We start from the raw sequence: 15,067 nt of genomic DNA on the forward strand, positions 1-15,067 counted from the left end.
AGTCCAGACAATATAAATTACAATTTTACTTACGTTTTTTTGCGAGTATGATACGTTTTCTTGAATTACGACGTTTCGAGAGATAACTTCTCTCCTCTTCAGGTTTCAATGTTAATTGCAATTCATAAAGTCATAGCTTCGTCAAAATATTTCTTCCATAGTCAACAGGATCAAGGGTTAGGTGAAATGTGAGCGGGTAAAAAGTATAGGAAGATCGATTACACACTGACAATTTACGTGCTTTAAAGCCATCCTTTACCTAAGTTAAAACCTATTATACAAACTTATTTGTCCTCCTGTATAAATTTTTTAAAAACTAAAAACCGTTCACTATTTCACAGTCAAGTTGTCTGCAACAAGCTTCCCTTGGGAATGTGGAAGCAGTCAAACCGGCTGTCTTTTGTTCATCATTTCCCCTCCCTCCCCTCCTGATTAGGGACAATGGGAATATACATGAATTTTGGACAGGATGTTTAAAAAATGGGATAAGAAAGAATATAAGAGCCTTGGATTCCACGTCACCCCAGAAGTTTTGCACGAGGCTTCGAAAGAGAAAGATTTTGAACTGGATATGACGTAATCAGGCAACGAATTATTGATGCTTGTTCCTCTCTATCACTCCTGACATTTTGGGACGAACAGTGTGGAGCTTCAGATGCCGTGTTTTGAAATACATTGAAGAGAACGGTCATCATTTTGAACATTTGCCCCTTTAAACATTTATTTGTGTACCTCAAATAATAACTAATTTGTAGTAACATACTTGATTTTGTTGTTCATATGAAATTGTTCCTTGAAACCAAAGAGTTGGAACAAATTAATATTATGTATTGTTACACAAAAACATAAATTCCAAAAATTGTCTTTTGCCGAATTCTTTGCACACATTTTTTGAATAAAATTCGTTTTTGCAATGTTCCCAACGGACACCAAAACTGTTATTACATAAAGGGAACAAAATGAAACTGAAACTACCAAATATTTATAAATCTTCGAAGGTTGCAATTTTTTTACAAAATTTTCTGAACAAAAAAGACATTTTTCAACACGGAATCCAAATATGTAAAACGAATGGGGGTGTTCCATTTGAAATTTCACATTTACCCCCCACCCCCATAAGAGGTGGGTGGCGGCGATGAAATTTGGGCGGCATTGACTTACCCCCTCAATAGTATCAAACTTTTTTTCTTTGCAATTTTTCGATTGGATGCATTCTGCATGCGATATTCCATACTATCATTATAAATGGACAACCCGGTTTCTGCACCATGAAATTGCTACAAAAGAGATAAGAATATAACTGGATTAGATGAGTTTGATAAAGTAGTGCGTAGCTCTGTTGTTGTTTTTTTTGTTTTTTTTATATCATGGAGAATAACCGACTGCTGAAAAGGTGAGACTTGATTTAGCAGAAAAAAATAAACTTTCGGGGTTAAAACAATCTGTGTTCCGAATTCTGCTCATAATTTTAAATGGTTTATTCATTCTTTAAAATAGTTTCTGTTGTTCTTTTCTGTCATTTGATGTATTTAAAGTAAAGTATAAAAATGTTCAAGTATAATATACTGCTGGACAATGAAAACCGGACACTTTAATATTTGACATCTGAATTGCAATAACAGCTCGCAGGTATATTACAGAATGTTCGGCAGATCATGTAGTACCACATGCACCATTCATAGGCTCGGACTTTGCTTATGCATTCGTACTTAATTCAGTTTCTGCAACATTTAGTTAGCCCTTGTACCAGAGCTTTTATCGACCCATTGCGTTATCACAAAAAATGCAAGTGTCCGGTTTTTTTTGTCCAGCAGTATATAATAATTATTATATTATATATGTGTGGCCGCGGTGGCTCAGTCGGTAACGCGTCTGACTACCATGCTAAAAGTCCCGGGTTCGATCCCCGGCCGGTTCAAATCCAGGAACTTTTCTAACGATGGAAGCGGCCTCGGCGCCCACCCAGCGTCGAATGACATGGGTACCTGGGGGAAACCCTGGGGGGTAAAGGCGGTCAGGGGCATGATGCTGATCACATCACCCCCACTCACGACCGGATCAAGAAAGTGTGGGGCGTTACCCCCACACCCCCTATATGCCTTCATGGCGTGGTGCTATGCACAGGGGAGCACTTTACCTTTTTTTTTACCTTTATAATATAATAATGTAAATGTATAAAATATTGTAATCTGAGGGAGAGAGCATCAGCCCAACATGGCAACAGCACCCTGGTTACCTGTGACCATGAGGCTCACATTTTCATGTCCTGCAGTATAATATTATACTTCTTCTGTTTATGATATTTATAGCAGCAAGAGCAAATATAAATCAACTACCTGAAGTATGTCAGGCTGATTTTTATTTTTTAATAGAATATTTTTACATTGTTTACTGGTTGTTCAGTTGATTGTGATTATTGAGTGATAATGACCATCAGCTAATTTTGTAATATTTCTACTGACTAAGAAATTTATGTGCATCTGGAATTATTAGGAATTGTGTTCAATATGAATTTTCTTGTTTTGAACATATTGAAATCTTCTCCTCCTGTGTGTTCTGACAACAATGATAAGAGATCCTTGAAGAGCCAACTTTTGTGGCTGTGTGTGTGTGTGTGTTTTTTTGGTGCTTTTTAGTGTCGTCATTTGTACAGTGTACAGAAGTTGCACAGAACTTTTAGTATTTATATGTAAATTAAGACTATGTTATTGATTTTCAAAGACTTGCAGTTTGTGTCCAATGGACCTGAATTTTACGACTGGGGGGACCAATGTGAAAAACTTAAAATTCACGAAGATGTTATCATTTTTCCTATTGGCACCAAGAAGATAAAATGTAGTATACAGAAAAATGTAACATCCGGGAACATAAAATTGGGGTTCCAATCTATTTACGTGATATTTAGTTTGTTTAATATTTACTGTAATTAAATCGAGTGTCCTGTTTTTATAAGTACAAGTTTGAGATTCGCAGCATAAAATATTTCAACTTATGTAAAATAAGTCTAGCTTTCAAACAAAACAATCTATTTAGTTTCGATAAGGTTGTTACAACCACAAATGCAAATTAATATACCCACTTTTTCCACTTTTGTATACCTTGGAGAGAGTTGCTCTAAGTTCGATGTAATTTATATCTTCTAGGTGCAAAACAGCATTTTGTTTTCATGGCTGCAAAGTTTGCTGTAAACCTCTGTGATTATGCCCAATATTACTATGGCAAGCAGGATTCAGCAAATATCTTCAAGATAGCAATTCCTTCACTCCTAAAGGAAACACTGTCTGTAATGGCTCTAAGTGTTACAAGTCCAGATGATTTAGTGAAGGTTGTAAGTATTTCCAGTTAGAGAACTTTCTTTTAACCTTTTTTTTTTTTTCATGTTAATGCATTAACATTGCCTGATGGTACATCCTATACTCAAAGCAGTGTAACTTCTCACTCCACTCCGTTCAACATGACATTACCAAGTTGAGTTGTTGCAATATTAATTTATGGGGAAGTGAGTGGTGTGATTGGTCAATACATGTTTTATTTACAGTTGTCAGTTGATACTTGGAATTAGCTAGTCAGATAAGGTTTTCCTTGAAATGTGTTTGTGCTGTTGTGTGATTGGAGGAAATTATGCTGATCTGATTGTAGAGCTGCAGTAAGAGTTCGTTATTGAAGTTTGGTGGTTGATAAATTTCTGCTCCTATGTAAATCTCAGCATGTAAGAGTTATTTGCAGTATGTAAAAAGACCGAAAATTCATATCCTTAGCAAAGTTTACATAAAATCCTTTATTAATCTTGAAAATTTATACACATAAATATCTTGTCTTACCAAAGTCGATTTGTATTCCTGCTTTCATTTTACTCTATTTTTATCTTTCTAGGGCTTAAAAAACGACAAATGTTTTTACTTGGATGTTTTGTCTACATATGAAAAAGTTTTTGGGTCAAGTTCATCTCATTTGCGACATGTAGTAGCAATATTCCTGGATTGTATCATTCTTGTAATGAAACATGATAATGACCAGGTAAGTTGAATTGATACTTGTTTACGATCCTTATTAGCATTAAAGAAATTGTTGAGTTTCCAATGCATCGTTTATATGCTTTACAAGATCAAGCTGCACTAGTGTCCAAAACTTAAGCGTAACTAAGATGTGAGAAAATATTTTATTAATAAAGTGTCAGAGCTGCATAAGACAAAAAAATAATGAAATATTATGTGATATACAACAGAGTAGAATATATGAAATTAGCAATTGTTTATAGTGCAAAGACGCACATGGTAAAAAAATAACAAAATTTGAAGATCACATCCACAAAAAAAGAAAGAAGTTAACATGGGATGTGGTTACCCCTAATGGCCACACACACAAGAGCTGTACGGGCAGCTGGTCCCATTCCTCACAAAGATCAGTACGGAGCTCTGGAATTGTCCTTGGTGGAGGCTGGCAGGCTGCAACTCATCTCCCTAATGCATCCCAGGCATACTCCATAGGGTTCATGTCTGGAGACCTCACTGGCCAGTCCATGCGGTGGATTTCTTCACCTTCAAGAATGTCATCCACCAGGTTGGCTTGATGCATCCATGCATCATCGTCCATGAAGATGAAGCCTGGGCTGACTGTTCCTCTGAGAAGCTGCACATGTTGTTGAAGTACCTTGTCTCTGTACCTCTAGCCAGTAACAGTATCTGCAGTGAAGATCTGTAGTTTCGTACGTCCATTGAGCGAATTTCATGCAATGCCCCCTGAACGGAAATTTTGAATATTATACCTAAAAACATATTGTACTTCAGGCTTTGTGTAAAATACATAAGCATTTTTAATAAGATTAACTTTTAATGTCATTTGATACAAATTATTTTTTTTATCTCCCTGTCTCTGAACCACCCATCCCAATTTTTCCATTAGGCATTAATACACCTACATATAAAATTGGGGGAAAATTGAAGGGGGGCATTGCACGAAATTTGCTCTTAAAGTTAGTCTTTTATTTGTCTAAAAAAATACATGAAACTATACATGAAAGTACATGGTTATTGATACACTCATCTGAAACCTTATTTAAATGAAAGCTTACACTATTCTGAACCAATGAAAACAAACTTGAAGTTTCTACGGCAAACCTGAAGGAAGATACTATCATTTATAACCTAATGCGTGTCTTTCAATGTGGAGCCGCAAGTGGCGTACATGGAGATTTTAGAAAGCACGTAACTTCTGAACCCCTTGACCAAACTAAAAAAAATTGTCATTTTTGTAATCAGCATCAAAAGTTCTATAAGTATACCGAATGTCATCAAGATCAGGGATGGTGAGTGACATTTTCACAAATTTCTGGATGATTTGACATGGAACAACCCGGATCCAACTGACGTCTTTGTGTCATGTTCTTACTGTACAGTGCACACTTTACCAAGAGATTGTCCTCCGATTACAGTGAGAGTTCAATATAGAATGAGACACTCTTGGTCTGATGCACTGTATTTTATTTACCTTTCGATCACGTGTCTTTGATGCTGGCAGTACTCTTGTCTATGCATGTGAGGTGAGTTACACTCCTTGATAAACATTTAAGCTGATCGCACAACTCTCCCCCTTCAATTTTTCTAGTTCTCTACTTATGCTTAACTTTGGGATAATAGTGTACAAAGGATATTGATAAGTAGAGAATTAGAAGAAAGAGTAAAGAAGTTTATGTTCTGTGGTTACCATGGCAATATGTTTAGGATGAGGATGGAGTATATGGATACATGGTAATATTCTTATGTTTGTCGTATAAAATGGACAAGTTAACTTAATTAAATTGGTGTTGTAAGATTCAAAGTTGTACCTAGTGACTTTTATTTCAACTATGGTAAGTCTAAGCATAGGAAGAACAAGACATCATTTCTGGGGCAATCGTTTATAATGAAGTGCAGTGAAACATTAGCTATATAGCAATTGAAGATCTGTTCATGTATTGCATAGTAGTGCATATCACCTCTTTAAGTAAAGGTATTCATTAGGTCGGAATGACATTATTATTATCCTTATCCAAGAATACATCGTATTTCACAATGGTTGTATACTATTAATGTGAACAGCTAATTTGTTTAAGTGTATGATTATGTTGAGTCCTATATCATCTGTTGAGTTTCAGTCTGAAATGGAGGACATCGGTGTTTACTTTATTTTGTGTTTGTTTGTATTTGTACGTGTAGTACAAAAGTTGTCAGAGGAGCACAAAGTGCCTTTATTGATTTCCGTAGTTTGTGCTAAAACTTTTAAAGTATTGAAAAATCTTCTGGCACCTTATCAGGTACAGTTACAGCCTTTTTCAGTGTTCAGCGACAAGTTGTCACATTTCAAGCCTAAGAGCAGTATGCATGTGGAAATATTTAAATTTAGACAATGCTTGCATGAAAAAGGCAAATCGGTAAAAGTTTTCATGGTTAGGCTTAAGCAACAAGCTGCAAAATGTATGTATGAATAATATTTAGAAGAAGTCTCTGTTGAACAGATGATAGTGGAAATTTGTTTGAAGTTACTATCTGATGGCACTTTGACTTTTGGTAAATATCAAGATCTAACATTGCAGATATAAGCCTTATTAACCTTTTAGAGGATGGGAGTCTTTCCAAATGGGAACTTTTCATGTGCATGCTTTTCAAACTTACTGCGATGTACAAATAAAATAGTAGCAAAAGAGCTAACTGTCATAGAGAGATAATATTTTAGTGACATGGCTCGTAGCAAAGATGAAATTTATGCATTGCACCTTCCAGTAATGAAGGAGGAAGAAGAAAGAAGAAGAGGAACATTAAAATCTTACACAAAAAGTTGTATTCAGCATGCTCCTGTGTCCACCCCAATAGACAAAAGTGAACAAAAAAATGCAGTATGTAGCAGTGGTGTATTCCTACAACCATGCAAAATTGAAAATAGGCTGATACTTGTTTCGAAAACAAAATACCGTATACTCATGTATAATGCACACTTTTTGCCCCCAAAAACTGTGGTGCATATTATACACAGAATAATTTGGACAGCCAACATGAAACCATACAGGGTCATTCCATGATTTTGTGACACTTGCATTGATTTTTCCTGTTTATGGAACCCTATTATGTTGTAGCTATTTCATTGTAAAGCTTAAATTCTACAGTTTCTGAATATGGCAACTGTATTCCATTCAAAATGGTGAGTGACACTAATGTGCATTGCAGTTGAAATAAGGTCGTCACAAAATGAAGGAACGTTCTGATTGTTATGGTACTTTCGATGAAAGAAAAGACAATGAAAAATAAAATAATAATTCAAATGTATTACTGGCCAAATAATATGACATCTATGAAGTGTGTAAATTCGTTAATGGAAGAAATCTTGTACTGCTAACTGTTAGTTTGAGGGTCCTGAATGTGCCTCCTACAGATGTTACGTTAGTCATGGAAAAAGCATATTTTCAAGTGTTTTATATATATATAGAAAAAAGCAAAGATGGAATGAGAAAAACTCTTTCACCAAAGTTAGAGCCTAAATATAACCAATAAATGACCTCATAAACTATATTTGAAAGTATTGCTCCTAAGCACCAATAAAAGCTGTGACTAATGTAAGCTCATCAATGTGGCTAACATATAGGCCCTACAATGTTATTTTAGACAAATTTGCTGGCCTCTTGATCGGGATAGCAGCATCTTTAAGACCTACAACTAAGAAAGCCATTTCTTTAACCCTGAACTAGGGCCTCCCCAATAGCGCAGTCGTAGTGTCATCTGTAATCAAGGGGCCCCGGGTTTGATAAAAGGTGGAGGCACATAGTGGTTCGGATCCCACTTTAAACTGTAGGTCCAGTCCCAATTAGCATTACTGCACACAAAGTGAACTTAAAACATCAAATCAATAAACAACAATTGAACCTGAAATGTGCAGCGCATTATATATGAAATATAATTGTTAGTTGCTTTTCCCCATCAAAAACGCATTATACATGCGTAAATATGGTAATAACGTATAAGAAAAGCATTGTTGCTATCTTATGAAAAAAAATTCCTGATAATCACTTCTAGCATCAGCCCCATGGATGGTTGATGGATCAAATTTGCAGGCAAGCATGACGAAATACCACTGTTTGAGGACATGTAATAACCATCCCCAAAATTTTGAAAAAAGAATGTAAAATATGCAGTAATTTTAGAGAATCTTAATTTTTTGGTAATTTTGAAAATTTGACATCTCTCGCTGGACACCTAATTGTTGCTAATTCTGACAGAATGTTGCCTGAACACATGCCACTTGGGATCCCAAATGGATGATGGCAGAGGCCACCAAAATTAACAGAACGTTTACAAGTAAGTTTCGTGGAAATAATTTAGTAACTCACTCACATCTTATTATCAACAGTGTTTTTTATTCCTCCTAACATGAGTGTTTTTTTGTTTTCATTATTACATGCAAAAGTTGAATATATCAGCAAAAAGCAGTGGTTAAAGAGTAATATCTATTCATAGGTTATATAATGATAATATTGGTGAGAATATATTGAAATTTTCAAAATGCATTTGTTAAAAATAGCAACAATAAATATATTGAAATAATTCTTGAAGCTTTCCTGGTGGGAAATGATAAAAGAGGTTTTCTCAGGATATCGAGCAGACCGAAAGAGTGGCAATGGGATCCCCACTCTCGCCTGATGGAGAAATTTGAACATCAAGCACTTTGTTCAGTTCCACAGATACTTGGGCGATGCCTTTGTCATCTGGCTGCATGGCGAAGCAACACTACAAATACTCCTGGATCACCTCAACAAGCAGCACCCGAACATCAAATTCACCATAGAGACAGAGGTCAATAGCAGCTTTCCGTTTGTGTACATGCTCATCACACGAAAACCAGACAGGACTTTAGGACAGAATGTATACGGGAAACCCACTCACAGAGACCTATACCTCAACACCAAAACTTTCACCATCCAGCGCAGTAGTCAACCATACTCTCTACATTGTTTCACCGAGCTATCTCCATCGGCGAGACAGGAGCACCTTCAAGATGAAATAAGACACCTGCGCACGGCTCTTCAACAGAATGGATACACTGAAGGCATCATCAACAAGACACTAGAGTGAATATTGCACAACAACAACAACAAAGAAACAAACCCAGGACCACAGACAACCAAGAGGAGAAGATAGCCATCATCCCATACACTGGAAAGCTCTATAGTCATCAGGCGCGTTCTTTCAAATCACAACATTGAGACTATCCACAAATCACAACCGAAAGTCAGAAGCTGTTTCAAAATCCAGAAGATGCCTGGGGTTTACCATATCATCTGCTCCTGCGGTAAAGCCTACATTGGACAAATAGGGAGGACAATTGAAAATCGAAGAACATGCCAGCTACATCAAGAATTTTCATCCCGAAAAATCAGGGTTAGCAGAACATTCCATCCAGGAGGGCTATAGAACTGACTTCACAACAATAAGTCATCCAATTACTGGGACTGAATCATAAAAGAAACAAGAGCCATCCACGGGGAAATGGAAAACTTCAACAGGGACATAGGAGAGATGACACCTGATTGGCCCGCCACCTACTCCGGACTCCTCCCATACCAAATACATACAACCTTACCCTGACACATCTGTGTATTTCAATCCCTGAAGCTGAGAGTGACGTTAGTTCTCGAAAACATATCTGGAAACACCTGAACCTGATATCCTGAGAAAACCTCTTCATCAATAAATATATTGTTTTGTCATTCCAATATGTCAAACCCAAGTAAATAAATGAACAAAAAGACAACTGAGTTATCATCTGTAGTTTTCAGAAAAAAATGTGTTAATATCTGCCATGTGATGGAGATTTTGTTTAAAACCAGCTGTCTACTAAAGGTAAAAGGAAGCTAGGATATTCGTTCAGAATGAAATTATGAATAACATTTCCTATGCGAGTACGGCACTTAGGGAGAATACACACAATATGTCCGACAACAGATTGACTTCTGATTCAGTTTCCAGAACCAATCAGCTGTTGCAGATCATCATCTAAAGTACCTCCCTGACAGGACTATAGAAAGCATTTTAGTCCTTGTATTAAATATACTCGTGAGTCATGGATCAGGTTTATGCCTAGTAAGAAGTTCTATATATACTGTATACAGGGTGATTATAAAGTCCCATGACATTTTTGGGAAATGGGTGACTAATAACAAAATAAATGGTACTACAGTACAGAAGAGACACCAAAACACAAAATTAACGCTTTTCTACATGATCTCCACAAAAGTAACACTTTTCCACATGATCTCCATCAATTTCAAAACAAGTGTCCCAACGGGACAAGGTACCATTAAACACTTCCAACATAACCGGAGTGATCACCTCGCATACATTTCGTATGCGTTCTTTCAGCACTGAGTTTTGTAGACCTGCTCTTTGATAAAACCCCAAGCAAAGAAATCTAGTGGTGTAAGTAAGGTCAGGAGAACGGTATGTCTACATACGAAGAGATCCTCTTCCTATGCACCTGTTGGGAAAGGTGGTGTTGAGGTACTCTCGAACAGTGATTGCGGAGTGGGGCAGTGCACTGTCTTGTTGGAAGACCACTGTACCAAGGATACCATCATCCAACAACTGCAGATCTAGGAACAGTTGTAACATGTCGAGGTAAGTGCCTCCGTTGATTGTTTGTTCCACAAACATGAATGGCCCATAGACTTTTTGTTTGGTCATGCTGAGTCAGACATTCACTTTCGGAGTGTCCCTTTGCCATTCAATGGTATCATTGGGCAGCACATTGCCCCATATTCGACAATTATGACTGTTCACATGTCCACAAATGTTGAGACACTTTGTTTTAAAATTGATGGAGGTCATGTGGAAAAGTGTTAATTTTATGGAGGTCATATGAAAAAGTGTTACTTTTGTGGAGGTCATGTTGAAAAGTGTTAATTTTGTGTTTTAGTGTCTCTTCTGTACTCTAGTATCATTTATTTTGTTATTAGTCGCTGATTTCCCAAAAATGTCATGGGACTTTATAATCACCCTGTATATGTACTTATTGTGGGATACAGTAAAAGGCCACTGGCACCAATGTTTGAAAGGCTCCTCGATATATATATCTTAGCTGGTACAAAGAAGCATACACAAAATAACTCATTGTAAGAGATAGCTCAAATCAACTTTGGTACCTTTCACTGTACCATTTAGAGTCAGTTAAGGCTAGACCTAATAATTTTGTACCATCTTCAAATACCATGCACCATCTTACAGCAAAGCCACATTTTGTGGATTTTGACATTAACAATCCCATTACAGAATGTGAAGTGGATACAGGGTCAGCTTGTTACATTCTTTAATCTTTTGCATCCCGAGTGTCTCGATCGAGATCCTCTAGCATAATGTCGCTATTTTTGGCTAGATTTGCAGATTTTCTTCTTTTACATTATTGTTAACACATATTCTGCACCGTAAAGACTCTTGAACGTCTTGTTCTTCCATAAAAAAGGGGGGAAATGGTGGGAAAATGGTCGCTTCTTTTGAAACTGAGTCAGTGGCGCATAGACATGTCGTGTTCTATTGCTCGTATGATAATTATGCAATTTTTTTCTTGTTCCAGACATGCCAGCGATCATTTCCATGTGTATTTTGACAATGTCCTGTACTTTGTTGTCCAGGAACAGAAGGGGAAAGGAGCATTTTTCTTCAGAAATTTTTGAATTTTCCAGTTCCTCCCCTACCCCTGCATCTATATATACACTCGATGTGCAAAAGTTGTATGTAGTCCGAATCTATGGTTCATTCTGCATATAACGGTACTTGATTCATCCATCTAGCGCAATTAGCTTCGGACCTACAGTTGTTTCAAGGTAACTGCGCATTTTACTGAATGGTTCAGCGTACAGACATGTTGTTTTGGGAGTGCAAGTCGTGTTCTATTGATCATATGAAAATTATGCAATTAATTTCTTGTTCCTAACGCTCCAGCAATTATTTCCATGTGTATTGTTACAATGTCTTGTACTTTTTGTCAGGGTGGGGGGGCGAAACCCCCATTTTTTCTCCAAAAATTTTGGAATTTTTAGTTTCCTCCCCCCTTCCCTCCATATATACGCCGAATGTGCATAAATTTTATATAGTCCGAATCTATGGTTCATTCCGAGTAAAACGATATATCATTTGTCTGTCTACGGCAATTAGCGTCCGGTCTACAGTCATTTTTATAAAACTCTGCATTTTGACGAAAATCGGCTCGGGTGGCAAGGGGGTTACATGCGAAAGAGGCTCAGGTGGCCAAAGGTTAATTCAGATTTGTACCATGCCTGTTCAGTCTGCCAATATTATTAATAGGCAATAACAATCTCAAGCATGGTGGCCACAAATACTGACTACCATTATCATTTGCTTAGAAAACTATCAAATCCTTTAATTGGACAGTGTTGGTCAAACATAATTAATCCTATTTGAAGAAATCACTTAATCACTAGCAAAAATATGAAGTAAACTCTACAGAGTTGAATAAGCTGGGTCAGCATAGGTGATTAAATATCAACCAATGGTAAATACACCAGTTCTAATCAATACAGACACTGGTGATCAGACATGTTACAAAGTATTCACTGCAAATAAGAGTTCATTTCATGAGTTTTAAAATCACAAGCACAAAGTTTAATAAAGTGTAATTGGATAAACAAAATTCAGGTTGTTTGATGTGACATGATTGATCATTCAAGTTTTGTCATTGGCAGGAATGCTAGCATCGATACTGATGCAAATCATATCAGGTCAGCCCTACTTTGTAAATGATATGGGTTTATACATTTTTATTTCCTTTTGTTCTTTCCAGACAAAACTTGGAATATCTGTAGTGAAAGCTGAGGAACTGCCATTCATTGTTGGACAAATTTCAGCGATTTTCCTGGACCATATTTCTTTAGGTCATGATTTGCTCACAGTCTTATCAATGAGGCTTAAGCAACAGTACAAAGAGGTACGTACCACAATGCTTTTTCCAAAAAGTAATTGGTATTTTACGTAAATATAGTTATGCATTCACTGGTTTTAAGAACATAAACTACAGGGATCGTGATTGTGAACACTTAAGGGGTCAGATGGTAGAGCAAGGTTACGTTTTATGTTCCCTATACAATCTCGCTGACAGGCTCCTGACAGACAGTGGAAAGATTTCAAGGGAAGTTGACGATGTACATCTTACCTCTCGGCCAAGCGGTTGAGTGTGGACGTCAGGCGACAGAGCATGGAGTCCTGAGTCGACGGCTCATGGTCTTCTTCCCGTGGCAGGCGACGAAGCACAAAGTTGGACTTGGAGAGTTGGTCTTTGAGAAGGCATCCGAACGACGGTCTGACCTACGTCTGTAACTTACAAGCCGTGGTACTGAAGTTGGTCAACTTGCATATGTGTTAGCAGTTGCCTTGGCGAAAGCAGCGTCTCTGTTTCCCGAGCCAGGCTTGGGACCTGAAAAGTGCAGGAGGTCTTTGCCTGGTTGCTGGTATTCTCTTAGAGCTTCTACTGAATTCTGAGGTCTGACTAACTCCCGAATTCTAATGCCTACCTCTTTTAAGCTGCTGGCAAATCCTTCCTAGCTGCATGCTCAGCTCTTCCGTGTTTGCCAGTCGATGACTGGTTTGAACCCGGTAGTATCGAAGTATGCAGAGTCTCCTGACGTCATGTGCTTTCGCTATTTGTGGAATGTTACCTTGTGTAGTGTCGCTTGAACAATCACTGATGTCTGGAGAGAGATTTTTAACTTTTTGCAGAGTCTCCCTTGAATCGTTCCACAATAGAGCATTATAGTTATTGAACTCTGAGAAAGGAAAATTGGAAAGGGTACTAGATGTAGAAAGTTTATATTGCCTAGCTTGACCACGTGATCTTGTTTGTTGAATTTTTCCTACTTTTTTTTTATTATGCTACTTGTAAAGAATACATTTTTTAATATTTTATTTTTAGAAACTTCATGTTTTATTCATGGTGTGATGCTGTAAATGCAGTGGAAATGATGTAGAAAAGTTCCATGTTTCCATTTTGCTCATCTTGTTCTTGTGAACCAATTCATTTTGAAGGTGTACTGCCTATTTTCACGTAGTTTATGGCATCTTGCATGTACAACCTTGGTGACAATGAAGTTCGATCAGAAAGGAATACGTGATTAAATGCACAGATGCATAGGCGGTGGAATGGGTGACCCGCAGAAGTGACGCATGTGTGTAAGAGGAGGCTTGTGAGCAGGCAAGAATCGTGATCCCAGCATGTTGCACCCAAGGTCACGTAAAGAACGAAAACGGGGAACCATACGCGTGACATTGAACTTCGACCAGGCACCAGACCCATACGGAAAATTCCAGATAGTGGCGCATTCGACGGAAGCATGACGTCACGGACACGACAAGGGAGTCCGCCGTATATAAGCGCGTGCTGTGCACCGAGGAACCGCAGTGCATCGTCACCATGGCCAGGGGCAAACCTATTGACAACACCGTGAGGAGAAAAGTGGTGGAGTTGCAACGGGATGGACTCAGTGAACGGGAGATAGGGCGCCAACTGAACTTACCCAAGTCAACCGTCCACTGCATCATCAAACACCACCAAAATACGGGTACTACAGAGCCAGGTAAGACCCCCGGTCGAAAACGCCTGCTGAGCGTGCGTGACCTACGAATATTTAGGCGCTATATCCAGACCAACAATCATGTTTCTGTGGCCGAATTACAACTGTGGACTCGAGAACGCTTTCACATTGAAGTGTCAACCAGAACCATTCGCCGTTACCTACAGTGATGCGGTTACCGAGTGTACAAGGCGAAACGTAAACCCTTCCTTTCCATGTTGAACAAAGGCAATCGACTACGGTGGGCACGAATGTACCGGGGATGGACATTTCGGCAGTGGAACAGGGTTTTGTGGACGGACGAATCCATTTTCAATGTTGTGTACGGGAAAATACGGAAAACAGTCATTTGTCGGAGGGAGGAACAGAATGAAGCAAAATGTTATGCACGGCGGGTACAGAAACCTGCGTCAGTGATGGTATGGGGATGCATGACGGCATCTGGGGTTGGCCCACTACACTTCT

At 38.1% G+C, this 15,067-nt stretch overlaps 1 protein-coding gene across 2 annotated transcripts in view; it reads left to right on the forward strand.

Moving 5' to 3' along the window:
* The window catches only part of LOC146003038 (condensin-2 complex subunit G2-like), a 94,352-nt gene that overhangs the window by 67,791 nt on the left and 11,494 nt on the right, over nucleotides 1-15,067 (forward strand). For both annotated transcript variants that reach the window (XM_083141203.1, XM_083141207.1), the window contains exons 16-18: nucleotides 3,144-3,328; nucleotides 3,874-4,017; nucleotides 12,820-12,963. In XM_083141203.1, coding sequence (XP_082997329.1) covers nucleotides 3,144-3,328; nucleotides 3,874-4,017; nucleotides 12,820-12,963 — 473 coding nt within the window. The remainder of the gene's footprint in view (nucleotides 1-3,143; nucleotides 3,329-3,873; nucleotides 4,018-12,819; nucleotides 12,964-15,067) is intronic.

Source organism: Lepisma saccharinum, chromosome 1 (assembly GCF_977018435.1).
Source record: "Lepisma saccharinum chromosome 1, izLepSacc3.1, whole genome shotgun sequence".
Taxonomy (NCBI): Eukaryota; Metazoa; Arthropoda; class Insecta; order Zygentoma; family Lepismatidae; genus Lepisma; species Lepisma saccharinum.